We start from the raw sequence: 13,849 nt of genomic DNA, 5'->3' as shown, positions 1-13,849 counted from the left end.
GGCTTCTGCATTCAGATCTCCTCGGGAGTAAATTTTAACCAGTGAAATGCATTGGTTATAAAAGTTCTTTAGGCTCTTAAACTGGCAATCCTTGGGACATAAGTGCGTTGGGACATCCCAGTCCTGTGTTTTGAGGGAGCTGAGTTTGGATCAAGTTCATCATAAGGTAGAAGAAAGAATATAGGTTTTTGATTCAGACAGTCCTGGCTTCCAATAGGATTTCTGCCACTTCCATGACCTTGGGCAAACTTTAAACCTCTCCTCGGCTTCCTTATTTGTAATGGGAGGGATGGCATCTTCTTCATAGGGTTGTAAGATAACCATGTGGACACGGGTTTTTTTTTTGTTTGTTTTTTTATTAATTGATTACTTTTTTTTTTTGCTGTGTTGGGTCTTCATTTCTGTGCGAGGGCTTTCTCTAGTTGTGGCAAGCGGGGGCCACTCTTCATCGCGGTGCGTGGGCCTCTCACTATGGCGGCCCCTCTTGTTGTGGAGCACAGGCTCCAGACGCGCAGGCTCAGTAGTTGTGGCTCACAGGCCTAGTTGCTCTGCGGCATGTGGGATCTTCCCAGACCAGGGCTAGAACCCGTGTCTCCTGCATTAGCAGGCAGATTCTCAACCACTGTGCCACCAGGGAAGCCCCTGGACACGGGGTTTTAAAAGGCGTATCTTAGCTTTCTCACCGTGCACACACAAAATGGGAACTCAGGTAATGACTGTGTTAACCTTATTGTGGTAATCACTTTGCAATATGGACTTCTATCAAATCATCATATTGTGTACCTTAATTGTACACAGCGTTATATGTCAAATACTGGATATCTCAGTCAAGCTGGGGAAAAAGGGCCTCACAGTGTTTGCCCATAGGTGACAGACGATGAATGTTGTTGTCCACGCAGGTTCCCGTATAGCCTGCAATACTTGTGGGTTTAGTACTTCTTAGGAAAGTGGCTAGGCTTCACTTTATCTGAGGTTCACCTCAGGTAATGTCTGTTCAACAAGCACTGATTACCTACCAGATATTCTTTATGATCCAAAGACAGTGGCAAGACTTCTAGCACTGACAGATATTATGTAATAATATAAACATGTAAATGCCACATTAAGTCACATCAGTAATCAATGACAGAATGGTAAATTCCACCTAGTAGATCTGAGGCAGATCTATCCACCCCTCTCCCCCGACCCCCCCAAAAAAATCACAGAGAAATTAAAAGCTCCACGGCCACCTTCCAGAATCAGGCCTGAGGAGATGTCCTCAGTACGTAGCCTACTCTCGGGAAAACTACCCACCCTGGCTCCCTCTCCCTCCACGTATGCGCTGTTCAGAAAGACTGGCCACCAGCAGGTGACGGGACATGGCAGAGACCGTGGCTTCTCATTTACTTTCTTGGAGATGATGTTTTCTAAAATGAGGTAAAACAGAAAACGAATTCTGCTAGGTCGCACTTAGGTTTAACTCCTGCCGCTTTCTAGTGGAAGCATGCAATGCAGTTCCTAAGCTTAGGGCCAAACATGCACTTCTGTCTCTACTTGTTTCAAAACCAGACTCAGCACAAACATCTTATTTTATTTTATTTATTTACTTTTTTATTTTTGGCCGTACCGTGTGGCATGTGGAATCTTAGTTCCCCGACCAGGGATCGAACCTGGGCCCCCTGCAGTGGAAGTGGAGTCCTAACCACTGGACCGCCAGGGAAGTCCCAGTGCAAACATCCTAGTTTGCAAATGAGGAGGATGCCATGCAGAGAAGTGGCCCAGATGAGGCCCCACAGTGAACCAATGGCACAGATTCAACCCCCTCCACCTTCTGTCCTGGGCTGGATGATCTCTTAGTACAGAGCTGCCGGGCCCGTGTGTCCCCCGCAGAAGCAGGAGGTGGCTGGGTTTGCATCTCAGGACCAGCCCCTCCCTGATATGTACCGTATACGTATGGAACACAGATGGATAATTTGCTCTTGACATTTAAACACAGGAAACCATGGCTGCTTGTGATGAAAGTTTTAAAGATTCTAATAAAAATTTCACAAGTGGGACAGTGGTTTTTAAAGGGAAAATGGTTTTGTGGAACACTTGTCCTTTAACACAACTGTCTGAGAAGGGTAAGTGTGATGAGGCTAAAGCGCTTCCTTTACTTCTGAGTGGAAGAATATGCTCATTATAATCATCCCCTTTTTTTAAGAATAATGAGCTTGCCAGTTTGCTCTAAACACAGAGCACATAGATAAATGATACAGTCCCGTTTTATTTTACTTAATTAGAACAAGAATGTTTAAAAACCACAACTCTGTGCTGTTTCTAATAGATATTTAAATACAAAACATTTCAAATTTAGCACAGTGATGTAGGCTGATGCGTAACTGGATTTGGACTACAGTCATATGAGCCAAATGATTCCTCTTGAATGTTTGAAAGGAAAGGGTGTTCGTACGGAGTCATGGGGTGAGGCCAGGGTCTGGGGGAGAAGGGTGCACAGAGTGGGCAAGCTCTGGGCTTGTGCCCCTGAGCTTTCGGCCCCGAGCAGACTGAGCAGGTGTGGCAGGGTGGCTCGGCGGGGGGAGCAGTACACATCCGTCCAACACCCCAAAGCTAGCTTTGCGGATGTGCTCCTTTCTAGCGCTTAGAAAGGGTTTTTTCTCGGCTGCCAGGAAGCAGGGAGTGGGGCTGCGTTGAGTGATTATCTGGGAGCAGCCAGGCATAAGCTCAGATGCTTTGGAAGATTGGGGGTGGTATGGACAGAGAGATTCTTCTTAGATTCTTCTTCCTTTTGTGGATGGGGGAAGAGGGTGCTTGGTGACATTTTCCTGAGAATGCAAGGAAGAATACAGGTTTGAAAGGTTTATAATTGTATGTTAGAACAGAGCCACACCATACTGAAAAAACAAAAACAGGCATGGTAAACACACTTTTATTTAAAATTCAGATTTCTGAAACAACTACACTAAGAGTGGCATCGTAGGTCTTTAGCTAAATAAGACATAGCACGAAAATAATGTTTGCTTTAACTTTTGAAAGTTCTTTTAAAAGCACCACCTAAAACGTACATATTCCCCCCCCCCAAAATTAAATGTAGAAAAACTGTTCTATCTCAGGAATGAGTTTGAGAATGCACAAGGAAACCACAGAGACAACTTTTCAACCTCTGGTTATGGATAGGGAGCACTAAATTCAAGAGGATTTGGAGATTTTCCTACATTGTTCACTTAAAGGACCACAGGTGCAGTGCTATCAGAGTTTCTTGGTAAATTTCTAGCCCTTTTCATAAATATGGTTACTGGCCAGATTTCTAAAACTTAAATTTGTCACCCAAACAAGTAAAGTATAGGATTTACAAGTATTTTATTTTTTGAGAAATTTTGAGAAAGGACCACACGTGCAGCACACCAAAAAATAAGTGGAACTAGTTTTAATAATCTCTGAAAACTTTTAAGTTCTAGATTTATTGTGAAACCAACTTCCAAACAAGACAGAATAAAATCAACACATATGTATACTACACCGCTGAAGCAGCTTAAACTTGCCAAGGCATCTTCAGAGCGTTCCCTTTGAACTCTTTCCTTGGAGCCTCAGGTGATTTCCGCTGTCACAACAGCGGCCCTGCTGGAAGATCCCTCTTGGGTGTTCGCGCTGCCAGCGCGGCCTGTCCTCAGCCCCGTCTCTGCACCAGCCCAGGCCCGGGTGCCGGGACGGTCGCACTCGCCCTGCGTCCCTGCCTCACCGCTTGCTGGATCGCTTCTGGGACTTCTCCGGGCTGGCCCGCTTCCCCGGTGGAGAACGACGGGCTTGGCCTCGAGCGTGGACCCTGTGCCTGTACGGGTGGGTTCTGTGCTTCTGCCGGCTTTCCTCCTTCGGGTCCTGGCTTTTCTCAGGTTCCTTACTGCCCTCTTTTTGTTCGTGGTCTTGCTCTTTCTGGGAGGGCAGTGTGTTCTTAATTGTGTTAAGTAGAAATCTTTTGTTTGCACCAGCAAGAGGACACTTCATCCTGGGGGAAAAAACAATCACAAATCAAACACTGACTCCAAAGCTGAACCCTCCGCTCCTGGCAAGTGCCAAAGAACTCTGCTTCCACAGAATCGAGTTTCTGAATTTGTTCAGCTTTCCTTGCATGCCACCTAGTGTAAACTCTGAGCACAAGGGGGAAAACCCCAGACACGTAGAATTCTGGAGACAGACTGGCTGGACCTTATCTGAAGACTTTAACCCTTTCTTCCTTGTTGGGACTAACTTTCCCAACAAGTACCACAATGTTATGTATAGGTGTTGACCACAACCCAAATTACCTGAGTCATTTAATAGTATCTCCTTATACCATAAATGCCTGATTTGACCAGAATCTGCATTTTTAGTTAAATTTATGGTGGCTTGTTTTTAAATATCAAAGAAGAAGGATCAGTCCCTCCCTGAGGAACAAAAAAAGTATAGCTTGCTATATCTTGAATACTGGAGCTACATGATCTACTCTAGAAATAAAAATATCTAAAGAATCTATTAAATGCAATAATCACCCTTTACCCTCTAAAAAAGTTTCTATTTCAGGACTTTGTGTTTCAAAGTCTGTGCTCTGTCCAGGAGCACTGTTCACACATCTACCCTCTGGGTGAACTTCTGTGCAGTGTACATTTCAGGGGCTCCGTGAGTCAAGTTCACCCAGGAGGAAGGATGTAACTGATTAAATCGTTAATTTACATGTTTAGGTATATTTATATACTCAGTATTTGTTTTATTTTTCAGGTGTAGTAAACCTTTCATTTTAGAAAAGAAAACCCCACACAGATGAAAACCTGAATACTTCTCTTGGCCTTGAGCCAAGGAGGATGCCGATCCGTCCAAATCATGTTACTCAGGGTGGCTGGTAGTAAACAAAACTGAGTGTAGTATTCCATAATCTCCATCTTTGTATCAAACTTTGATTCAAGGAGAATCCCACGCAGTACCTCAAAAGCAACCCACCAGCAGCCCCACTGCAGTGATTTTCTCGTGGAAGAGACATGTAAGGGGTCACTAGCCAAGTGTCCCTGTTATGGAGGTCAGGCCACCTCAGGCAACCAGAATGGCACAGAATCTGTTAGTAAAAGGAGGAGGAAAGGGGCTTGCCTGGTGGCGCAGCAGTTGAGAGTTCGCCTGCCGATGCAAGGGACACGGGTTCGTGCCCCAGTCCGGGAAGATCCCACATGCCACGGAGCGGCTGGGCCCGTGAGCCACGGCCACTGAGCTTGTGCGTCCAGAGCCTGTGCTCCGCAACGGGAGAGGCCACAGCAGTGAGAGGCTCGCGTACCACAAAAAAAAAAAAAAAAAAAAAAAAGGAGGAGGGGAAAAAAGAAAAGAAAATGGCTCCTACTGTGAATAAGCAGCTCTTGAGCCTGCGTGGAGGGAAAGTACCCGCGAGGTCTCGGAAGTGGTGTGCGCGCCCACGTGCTGGTGTGCTTAACGCTCAGGCTGGGAAGCGTGACGGGGAATGAGCGGCGGTGAGGAGGAGACGGACTCAGGGAGCAAAGGACGCAGGGAGCAGCAGAAGCCGTGGGAACGCTGGGTGGGGACGGCACCGGAGGTTTGGTTTTCTTTTACTGCTGAAGTTCAGAATCCACAGTGATGAGCAAAGAAGAAAGGCAACAACAGAGAGCAAAGAAAACCCCCGGTTCTGCGTGAGGCGGGGGGAGGCTGAGCTTCCAGAAAAGCACGCCAGCATGACGCTCCTCAGGGGCCCCAAGGCACAGCCACGTGTACCTCCCAGAGGTGCAGGGTCAGGACGCCTGTGCAGTTAGGAGGGATGGCCAGGCTCTGACCTCAGTGACTTTACAGGATCATCAGTGCATCCAGGCACTGACTGGCTGACGACACCTGGACCCCCGCATTTGCAAGCTCTGCAAAGATTCAGAAGAGCACGACACACGCGTGTGTTACAGGGCGGCACAACTGCACCAGCCTGCGGGAGGGCACTGCCCTGCAATGCGGAACACAGAGAGCCCAGGCGCCCCTCTTTGCCAGCTGTGGCCAGGGCTCAGTGTAGGAGCCAATCATCTTCATGAGCAACGGAGTACCGATCTCTCTTGGACGGGGCGGACTAGAAACGGCTGGTGCAAGACAGCCAGCTACAGAAGAACTCTGGGGCCTTTTCAGTGCAGTGGGTCGTCAGTGCTGGTAAAACTGGCCAGTTCTTATCTGGATTAAACAAAGAAAGAAAGTGATTACTGCCAGATGGGACAGTAACCCAAGATATTAAAACCTTTGGAAACTGCTGGCACATTCAACTGCATTTTGCCATCTTCCACGTGAGGTCATCTCCGGCACCACGTGCTTGCCTGAGATGGACAGAGCTCCCCCTGGGCTAGAGACCGGCAGGGTTCATGCTGTGAGCGGGGGCCACGTCGGAGGAGGCATCCCTAGCGCCCCGCTGCTCGTGTAACCCGCCGACTCAACACAGGGACCAGAAGAGCTAGCGTAGGATGAGGTGGTGTTCTGGAACAAAGTCCACAAGAAAACTGGCCTTTACATCGCTTTTTCACATTGAAGATGCGAGTTTTAATGCTGTTGTGCCTAGGTTGTGTCCACCTTCAAGGTGAAAAGTCAAGCATGGCTTGGAGAGAACTTGGTTTACTTGGGTGGGGGGAGGAGTGGGGGGGTATGAAAGCGACTCCCCCAGATACGCCAGGACACATTTTAGACATGGTGACAAGTGCTCACCCACACTCCACCGATACATGAGGCAGGACAACGAGACTGGGGGGCCGGGGTGGGGAGCAGTTGAGGGCAGATGTGAAGGGACACGTGGCCAATGATTCCATATAAAGAAAGTATAAAATCTGCACTGAATGTACTGAAGCATAAGGAGAATAACATCAATGCTGAACGTGAGGAAGTCCCTGGCAGAGAGCGGCTCTGGCCTATAATGTGGTCATTGATTTTGCGGAATCTCACCGCCAGTTGTCCTACGGCTACAAAGTCATACAACACAGTATACACACGTGCTCTGGAATCATAGGCCAGACCTTGGGCATGTTAAATAATCTCCCTGTTGTCTCTCATCTATTTAATGGGGACAATAGTGACCATTTTAGGGGACCGGATGCAGATCAAAGGAGTGAGAATGTGCTCAGAACAATGCCTGACACGCAACAAGTGCTTGGTAAAGGTTAGCTCGGTGCGCGTCCTAGTCTTCCGACTCAATTCGCTTTGTGACCATGGGAAAGTTACTTAATGCCTCTGTGCCTTACTTTTCTATTTGTAAATGGAAGCAATAGAAGTATCCACCTATTGCAAGGGTCTAATGAGATAATGCATAAAGCACTTAGCACAGGGCCTGGCATATGGTAAATCTTCAATAAATGTTACCTATGGGGCTATGATTTCTTATGCATAAGTCCAAAATTTGGAAACCAAGTTTTTTTTTTGTTTTTTTTTTTTGGTTTTTTTTTTTGCGGTACGCGGGCCTCTCATGGTTGTGGCCTCTCCCGTTGCGGAGCACAGGCTCTGGATGCGCAGGCTCAGTGGCCATGGCTCACGGGCCCAGCCGCTCCGTGGCATGTGGGATCTTCCCAGACCGGGGCACGAACCCGTGTCCCCTGCATCGGCAGGCGGACTCTCAACCACTGCACCACCAGGGAAGCCCCCAAGTTCTTTTTCTGATACGACAACTCGTTTGGCAGCCAGACCTGGCCTGACCTGACGCTGGGCACTTCTTTCTACTCTGTATCCCGTTTGAGGGAAGTGTTCATATGCTTTGTTGAGGAAATGATCAGGTGTTGAACAAGTACCATTGGGTTATTTGTTGTGCACGCTGTCTGGGCTATAGTACCTATCTAAAATATGAAAATATCTAAATTTAGAAACTTATATGGATCCGAGGGCTTTAAACAAGGGATTGTGGACCCATATTATTACTATTCACTCTCCCTTCATGAAAAAGAATATATATAGCACTCAAGTTAATACATCAGGGATTCGTCCATGATGGAAACTCAAGACAGCTAAGTCTCAAATCACCTGGGATAATAAGTTAATCAAGAACAGAGAAGAATGTCTGATGTTTCTCCATGAAAAAAAATGATTAAAAAATGAAAAGAACCTGAGCCATCAAGAAAAAACGAATAAGATGTTTTACAGAAATGTTCATAAAAATGGTTACAATTTTAAAGTTTTGATACTTCAGATGGTTAAACTTCTGTATCTGCAAGTTTCACTTTCCAGGATATCTCAATTCTCCATTGATACCAGAGTCAGTGGGCTACTGGGTAGTACCTCTGAGCTTATCATTTGCATTTCCTAATGGTCTATAGACTCTGTTTGTAGATGGTCCTCGGGTATAAATAACAGTGGAGGCTGGAGTAAGTGGGTGGTCTCGAAGGTCCTTCCACTTTTGAGTTTCTCCGCGCACGTTCTGTATGTTGGCCCTTCAGAAAGTGACCGTCCTCTCCTTCATCACATTAGGAAATTATTTCATTGCTCTCTGTCTCCTTGTTTCTCAGCTCTCTTTTAGTGCCATGTTTTTCTGTATCTGAGATGACACAATAAGCTAGCATTAGATCCTCAACCGTCCTAAAGCCTTCTTTATATCAGCATCGAGGCAAAAGCCTGAGCCCTGCGGCACGGGCACAGGCCTGGCTGCGGGGTGGGTCTGTACCGGCTTTGTCCCTGGCTGCGCCCAAGGATGTGGGGTGGGGACCACAGGAGGCCACAGGATGGGCAGCTCCTTTCCTGTGGAACTCTGACCCCAACTCTGTTGACTTTCTCACGCTGGCTAGTTACTTTTGTTTCGGGTTCATTTTTGATTTTAGAAAGTTATACCAGCTCATGTGGGAAGAGCCAGATTTAAGGTGCTAACAACATAAATGGATATAAAAGTCTAAATAGAATGACATGGTTAAAACTGCTCTAGAAAGTACCCATGACAGCACTGTCAGACTCAAGAGCCGGCATCCTATCCACGTTAAACCTGACAAGGGGAGCGAGTCCCTTCACTTTCAAAGCTGTGAGCCCAGAGGCTGAGATGAAGGGCTCCGAGGCCAGGGCTGTAAGCTTTTCAGCTTTTTCTTTCCTTTTTTCTCGAGTAGGCACACTGTGTAACACTGTGTAACACTGTGTAACGCCATCTGCAAAAATGAGGCTCTTTCTCCCCGCAGGTATCATACTCAACTTAGGAAAACCAGTAAATTATAAAACAAATCTAGAGAACAGAGGGGAAAGATAAATGCAGTTTCTTTTTCTTTCTGATTTTCATACTTGTGTCTCTCTGCTGCTGAAGGACAGAGGTAGTAATAGCTAACGTTCTGCAGATACAGACCTGCCACGTTTGTGTCTAAAGTAGTTTCATGGGCTTCCCTGGTGGCGCAGTGGTTGAGAGTCCGCCTGCCGATGCAGGGGACACGGGTTCGTGCCCCGGTCCGGGAAGATCCCACATGCCGCGGAGCGGCTGGGCCCGTGAGCCATGGCCGCGGAGCCTGCGCGTCCGGATCCTGTGCTCCGCAACGGGAGAGGCCACAACAGTGGGAGGAACGCGTACCGCAAAAAAAGAAAAAAAAATAAGTTTAATCTAAAGTAGTTTCATGAATGTGACCCCTCAAATAGTGACACAGGACCACTAGCCAATGAGAACGACGACAGCGGTGTTGCTGACACTGACGAGCAGTTCCCTGTGCCCTTAGGTCACCCGCGCCTCACTCCATCTCTCCGCCGTCTCCCCTCTTACAGATGCACAAGAGGCAAAGCGCCTTATCCAGGCTCCCAAGCCGGAAGGACGTGGAGCTGGGACTGGAACCAGAGTCCGCCTTCCCAGCACCGTCCCAGCTGGAACAGAAGGGGCAGACAAGAGAAAGGCACCTGCGGAGCCAACAGACGGCCCAGAGCAGGCAGGGAAGGAAACCGCGGGTGACAAGCTGTCCGCGCGCTGGCCGCCGGGGCTGCTCCGTTTGGGACAGACTCCTAGAGGCAGATCTAAGTCGGCTAAGAGCGCTGGCCGTGCGGGAGCCCAGGTGAGTCTGACACAGACAAGGAGCAAGGCACCGAACTCCTTGCACACACGTGACTTGGAGATTTGTGAAGTATATCAGGCTGTGGGAAACTATGGTTCCTCTTCTTCTGTTTAGGGAAATAGAGGCTTGGGATCGTGGAAGCCGGGTTTAGTGCACTGCGCCCCGATTCATTCCTTTATTCTACGGCCAGAGCCCTTTCTACGCCGGCAAACGGCATCTTATCTTCCATTCTGCACGTTGCTTTGCATGATCACGGATGTACGTCTAAAGTAACAGCCACAGAAAGAAGCACAGCTACACTTCAACACTCCAAGGAACCAGGTAATACTTTTGATCTGATGCTGTGGTTGGTTACAGCTCATCTTGTTTAACACGCCGTGAACACCGTAACCACCCACGGCGCCACGGGTTATACTTTGGCAATCAAAGCCTTAGCCATCGAGAAGGTCTTTTATAGTGTTTTAATCCCCACAGCGACTCTGTTAATCCTTAATTACACTGCATACAACAGGCCTGAGGCCTGAGGCAGGTTTTCAGTATGCTCTGTCTCCACCACTACACCCAAAAGTAATGAAAAATCGTTGACATACGTGTACATATATATCTGCAGTATTTATTTTTAAAAATCTGAGAACCTTTCATATGTAAGGCACTGTGCTAGGTCCTGCAGCAAAAATAAATACCAGGCTACCTGTCTGTGTGGACGCTCTTTAGGAGACGGCCAGGAGGAACAGAAGGTGTGACCAGGCAAGGGTCAGAGGCGTGGGTGTGAGTAGCAGGGCCCTGGGATGGATAGGGCATGATCCCTGGCCCCCTGCTCCCTCTGTAGGACAGGTCGTGTCTGTAGCCGTGCAAGCCAACGAGAGCTCATTCAGGGCTCCCTGATCCACTTTCATAACCAGACAGGAAGGGGATGTGAAGGTGGGATGCAGGGGCAGGACTCACGGCGCTGTGTGCTGGCAGAACCACAGAAGGGAGGCTCTAGACAAGAAGGATCCGTGCTGGTCCCATCCGCAGTTAACCAGGACTTAGGAAACCTCTTTGGGCTCCACGTTCTTTAACTGGAAAATAAAGGCTCTGGATCTCCGCGGCCCTGAAATACTGCCAGGAGCCTCACCCACAAGTCGGTGTGGAACTCAAGCCCTCCCTGCCCTCCCCGCTGGTTCCAGCATGTGGTCTGATGCTCAGCTGCAGGCTTGTCCGCGTCCACCTGTGCGTGAGCAACTTCAGGGCCGGGACAGTGAGGCTTCTGTACCGCTGCCTGTGCCTGGTCTCTTAACATACCGACTGGTACTGAGCGAATCTTCAAACGAATAAAAACACCACGTGCCTCAGTGGAGACTGGGGCAATGATTTGCTTCCCAGTAATCAAAAGCTGATTACGTAAAATGGAAGGAAATGTAGGTGGTGCTCCCCCTATTCACCAGATGGACCCCAAGCCAAACAGAAAAGCACCAAAAACGTCATTCCCCTTAAAACAACTGGGTAAAGAAAACTGAAAAATCATTTTCTCTCAAATTCAATCTTTGGAAGTTTTTGTACCAAAACATAAGCCTCTCCAACGTATAAGGCTGAAATCATACAGGCAGTAGACTCAAGCATTATACTGGGCAAAGATCAGCTGAAGTGAACGTGACCAGAATAAAAACAGCTTTGTAGACAATGAAGCTGAGCAAATTTCTGAAATTTGTCCTTATAAATTCCTTTATGTTGACTGAAAGGAAGTCACGAGGGCCAACATTTCAGCTTCTCTGAGGCTTCTGTCAAGAACAGCTTCTCAAGAGATTCTTTTGCTGAAATACATCCAAGGAAGTATATAGCACCAAATGGTTTCGTTCTTTACACTACAAACAATGGCATCCCAGTTGCATTTTCTTTAGTTCAGCAGTCTCTTTCTGGCAACGGCTCAGCTACCTCACTTAAGATCTCTCTCATGCAGTATCCAAGAGGAGAAAATAATGTCACTCACTCTAGTTCTGTTTCAGATTTTAAAGCCAATGTGAAGATCTTCTAGATGCTTAGAAACGCAGACCATCGCCCGCTAGTAACTGGCCGATTGTCTGCTCCTTTTGGGTATCTGTCCACTTGACAGGGATGGGTCTTGGGACTCCTGTGGCTGGCCACCTGGCCACCTGTCTGCTCCTGGGAGGAGTGTGGGAATGCTCCCAATTCTTCAGAGCAGGTTGGTATCATTCTTTTTAATAAATAGGGATTAGCATAGTGTTTTTCACATTTGTGTGCACTTTAGAATCACCTGGGTATCTTTTTAAAACCCCAAAGCTCAGGCCATACCCCTAACTAATAATCTTTGATGGTGGGAAACAGATACTTGTATTTTTGGAAGCTCCTCAGATGATTTCAAATGTGCAGGTAAATTTGGGAACCACTGGATTAGTGGTTAAAAGTTTTATTTACACATACACACACGCACGCACGCACTTATTTAAACAGATGTAGAACCAGGTGTTCCCCTGGAATGAGCAGGATGGGAAAGGCGTTCTTTGTCCCAGCACCATGGGCAGAAGCAAGTCATGGGTTTCCTTGGACCAGACCTCCCTTCACAGCCCGTCCCTGTTAGGTGTGCTGGACCAAAAGCTGCCTCAAGGAAAAGTTCTGTGAGACTGTTTGAGCTGCAAGGTGACCTAGCTGGGTATTCAGATGTAAGTGAGCTGTCACTTCAAAGAAAACAACTCACAGTATTCACTGCTGACGATAAAGCTGAAGCTTTCGAATGAAAGAAAATTAGACTTTTGGAAAACAGTGAACTTGACAGTTTCCCAACGCTTAAATGACTTTTCTGATGAGATTAGTGGTGATATTAACAAATGTGTTTTAAAAATATTATATAATGAAATGTGTCAACATTTGGAGGAGCTTCATAACTCAGCGAACTGACTGCTAGTAACTGACTGCTCCATGCTGGGAATTTCCAATTTCCAGATGACCAGTTCATGATATTACAAAAGCATGCATGAGTGGAAGATCCAGTAGAAGTGCAAGGTAGACCAAGGGATTTTATTGTAACAGCATATGAAAATCCACATTATTAAAAAGAATGTGAAGAAACTACCACTTGCTGAGGTTACTTGCAAGTAGTGATGCAGTATAAAAGAATACCACCATTTTCTGAAAATGCTTCCTTTTCCAAATACGTATCTGTGTGAAATCAGAGTCTCTTCATATACTTCAACCAAAATAACATATTACAACAGATTGACTGCAGAGGCAGATAGGAAAATCCAGGTGTCTTTGATAAGCCAGACATTAAAGAGGTTTGCAAAAATATTAAACAGTGCCACTCTACGGAATAGGTAAATTTTTGCAAACATAGCTATTTTTATAAAAATATTATCTACACATGTAACATGTTTATAATTTTTTTAAATCAATAAATACTTTAAAGTTGCTCAGCTTTAATTTCTAATACAGTAAATACCGATAGATATAACCCATGTAAAAAAGTTCTGTGGGGTCCTCAGTAATTTTCAAGAGTGTAAAGGATCCTAAAGACCCAAACGTTTGAGAACTACTGTTATGAGAGTTGAAAAAAAATAGCAGTGTCAACAGGAATGCTTGCTTGTCTTGTCACCTCATGGGAGAGTGTGAGTTTCCCATCCTGTTCTCCCAGGATCCACCTCTTATAAATCTGGAGCGTCTTACTTTGTCTGCCATTTTTTACTCTCTTTTCAACATCCTTCTCCCGCCCTTCTTGGGAAGAGGCTGCTAGTTGCCCCCCAATATCCGTTCTTCCTTTCTTCTGTAGTAAAAGAACCTCAGATTTTATCTGGCACATGACTGACTGAGAAAAAAAGACTGAGTTCCTGGCCTTGTAGCTGGTGTAGACATGAGACTAAATTCTGGCCAATGGGGTCCATGTAGAAATG

General features: G+C 46.7%; 1 protein-coding gene across 1 annotated transcript in view; it reads right to left on the bottom strand.

Moving 5' to 3' along the window:
* Positions 1-3,391: 3,391 nt before the first annotated feature.
* The window catches only part of POLR1D (RNA polymerase I and III subunit D), a 42,581-nt gene continuing 32,123 nt past the window's right edge, over positions 3,392-13,849 (bottom strand). Inside the window, exon 3 of the mRNA XM_060080221.1 lies at positions 3,392-3,982. Within this exon, the coding sequence (XP_059936204.1) occupies positions 3,715-3,982 (268 nt within the window). The 3' untranslated portion in view covers positions 3,392-3,714. The remainder of the gene's footprint in view (positions 3,983-13,849) is intronic.

The sequence above is a fragment of the Mesoplodon densirostris genome, chromosome 17 (genome assembly GCF_025265405.1).
Source record: "Mesoplodon densirostris isolate mMesDen1 chromosome 17, mMesDen1 primary haplotype, whole genome shotgun sequence".
Taxonomy (NCBI): Eukaryota; Metazoa; Chordata; class Mammalia; order Artiodactyla; family Ziphiidae; genus Mesoplodon; species Mesoplodon densirostris.
Note: the sequence above shows the minus strand (reverse complement) of the source record. Positions and strands in the feature narration are given on the sequence as shown.